The sequence below is a fragment of the Siniperca chuatsi genome, linkage group LG6 (assembly GCF_020085105.1).
Source record: "Siniperca chuatsi isolate FFG_IHB_CAS linkage group LG6, ASM2008510v1, whole genome shotgun sequence".
Classification (NCBI taxonomy): domain Eukaryota; kingdom Metazoa; phylum Chordata; class Actinopteri; order Centrarchiformes; family Sinipercidae; genus Siniperca; species Siniperca chuatsi.
In genome coordinates this window covers 125,001-127,500 of record NC_058047.1, presented here as the reverse complement: position 1 = coordinate 127,500, position 2,500 = coordinate 125,001, and the positions used below count along the sequence as shown (strand labels likewise).

Here is a 2,500-nt window from a genome sequence, read left to right as displayed (position 1 = left end):
CACTGAGGTCAAACGCCAGAGACCACTGTTCACTTCCTGTTTCCCACCAACAGTCAACCGCTGTGGCGGCCATCGTCCTCTAACCGTGACCACGTGGTTATTACTGATGACACGTATCGGCTGATATTAGCTCAGGGCACATATATCAGAAATACTTTATTTTATGTGTATATATATATATATATATATATATATATATATTGTATATATATCAGTATCAGCCCAGAAGTGAGAAGAAACTGAAACAAAACTAACATTTTAGTAAAAAAAACTAGTTTAAGTGAAACTTATCAACAGTGTTTAGTATTTCTGTTCCCGGTCGTGTAAAAAAATGAATATCCGCTGATGGTTATCAGCTTTTTTAAACTTTCAAATATAAATGTCTGTATCAGTCAGGTTATAATAAAATCATCATTACAATATTCAAAAGCAGCGTTTTTAAATCTTTCCTTCTTCTCTTGTTAACTCCAGTCTGTTTAATGTGTTCACAGGTGAAGGAAGACGACCTTTCTACTGAAAGGACAAACTCGGCTACTTCCTGTTCTGGCGCAGGCGCAGCAACAGGAAACCGGATCAGACTCACTATGACTCATATTCAGGTGAACACACCTGAAGAGGCAAAAACACAGTTTATATATCTGTTGTAACTCAGCGTGACGTCATCTCAACAGCTCAAATCATTTCTTCCAGGACTCGTTTTTAATGACTTTTCCAGGTTTTCCAGGTGGAATCAGTCAACTGTGATGTCCAACATCCTGCAGAACAGCTCTGAACTTTCCCACCTGTACAGCTGAGCCTGAACGCATCATGCTCTCTGAATCAACTTCAAATAATGAAATCAGATTTTTATGAAATTAAATTAAATCTTTTCAGTGATGTTTTTCTTTCTGCGTCAGTTCAACGATACGAGACTAAATAATGAAACTTTGTTCCTCGCGGCCCCGCGCTCCCCCACACCGAAACCTGAAACACCAAAACGCTCAAAACCTCGTATCTCCACGAACTGAATCCGGTTTTTATGCCAGCTGTTGGTTTTTAACATTTAACAGGTTTCATGTTTCTCCGTCAGCCGGAGCCGGAGATACCAGGTTTCCATCTCACACTGACCCAGTTTCTCCTCGTGAGGCTGATCTGAGTCTCATCTGGACTGAAGCGGACTTCAGACCGGAAACATAAAACCATTAAGATTAGAGAAACCTGAAACCTCTCAGGAAACAAAACCCGCGTGCTCTGAAGTTTTTATCTTTAAGCTTCTAATAAACACAAGTAGCCTAAACACACATTAACACACAGGTTCAGGTCTGGGTTCAGGTCTGGGTTCAGGTCTGTTTCAGAAACCGGTCTGTCACTGAGCCGCTGCACGCGCTCTGTGTTTTTATCCAAAAACCACAAACCGGAGCTCAGCTGCACGAGAGCCCTCCAGACATCAAACAGGTCAAGGTCAAACCGGATCACACAAAACGACAAATCACAGACCGGGACAGAAACCAGACATAGACCGGGAAAGACCGGAGCCACATGTCAGCGCCGGGAGCGCACGTGCCGCCCCGGGTCCAGGTGTAGTTTTCAGAGAGGTGAGTGTCGTACCTGCGTGCGGAGCGGCTCTCCGTGTTCAAAGACGCTGAGGAACGGGATCTCCAGGAACGAGGCCATGAAGTCCACCTGTAGCAGCTCCTCGCGGTTCTGCGGGAAGGCGAGCACGGCGGACACTCCCTGCACCACCACGCCCTGACACACGCACCGGAACAGGGACTCCGGGTCCGCGGCGGCCGGCTGCCGGGACACCAGCTCCAGGCTCAGGTTGTAGGGAAGAAAGTTGTCCCTCTCCCGGTCCGGGTCCGGGTCCGGGTCCGGGTCCCGACTCATCATGACCGCCGCGCGGCTCAGCGCCGCCTGGACCTGCACGCGAGCCGCCCGCTGCGCCGGCAGGAGCGCACCGACGCGCACCGTGTGTCCGATCTGAGCCAGGAGGTGGCACGGCTGCGGGTGGAGGAGGCACGACGGCACGAGGAGGAGCTGCAGAAAAAGGAAGACTCGGAGAGTCCGGGACCAGGAGGAGGAGGAGGTGAAAGACATCCTGCCGCGCTCTCAGCATCGCTCTGCCGCTCCTCCGGTTTCTCCTCCTGCTCTGCCGAAACACCGAGAGGCTGCTGCTGCTGCTGAGGGGAGACTGAGATGGGAGAGGAAGGAGGAGGAGACAGGAGGTGCAGAGGAGACCCTGACTGGAGAGGAGGTGGTGGAACAGAGGAGGGCGAAAAAAGGAGGAAGACGAAGTGTGTGTGGGGGGGAGGAGGTGCTAGAGGAGAGGAAGGGGGTGAGGAGTTGTAGAAAGAGACAGGGACATGAAAATAAGGAGGTGGAGAGGAGATCAGGAGAGAAGGAGATGGAAGAGAGGAAGACAAAGTGATGGAGGAGGTGCTTTCAGAAGGAGATACGGAGGTGTAGAGAAGGATGTGGAGGTCAAAGTCTTAAGGAGGTGTCCTCCCAAAAAGAGGAGGTG

At 50.1% G+C, this 2,500-nt stretch overlaps 1 protein-coding gene across 1 annotated transcript in view; it reads right to left on the bottom strand.

Moving 5' to 3' along the window:
• The window catches only part of grin3bb (glutamate receptor, ionotropic, N-methyl-D-aspartate 3Bb), a 73,309-nt gene extending 71,105 nt beyond the window's left edge, over positions 1 to 2,204 (bottom strand). The window contains 1 exon segment of the mRNA XM_044200945.1: positions 1,588 to 2,204. Within this exon segment, the coding sequence (XP_044056880.1) occupies positions 1,588 to 2,076 (489 nt within the window). The 5' untranslated portion in view covers positions 2,077 to 2,204.
• Between the last annotated feature and the right edge of the window lie 296 nt (positions 2,205 to 2,500).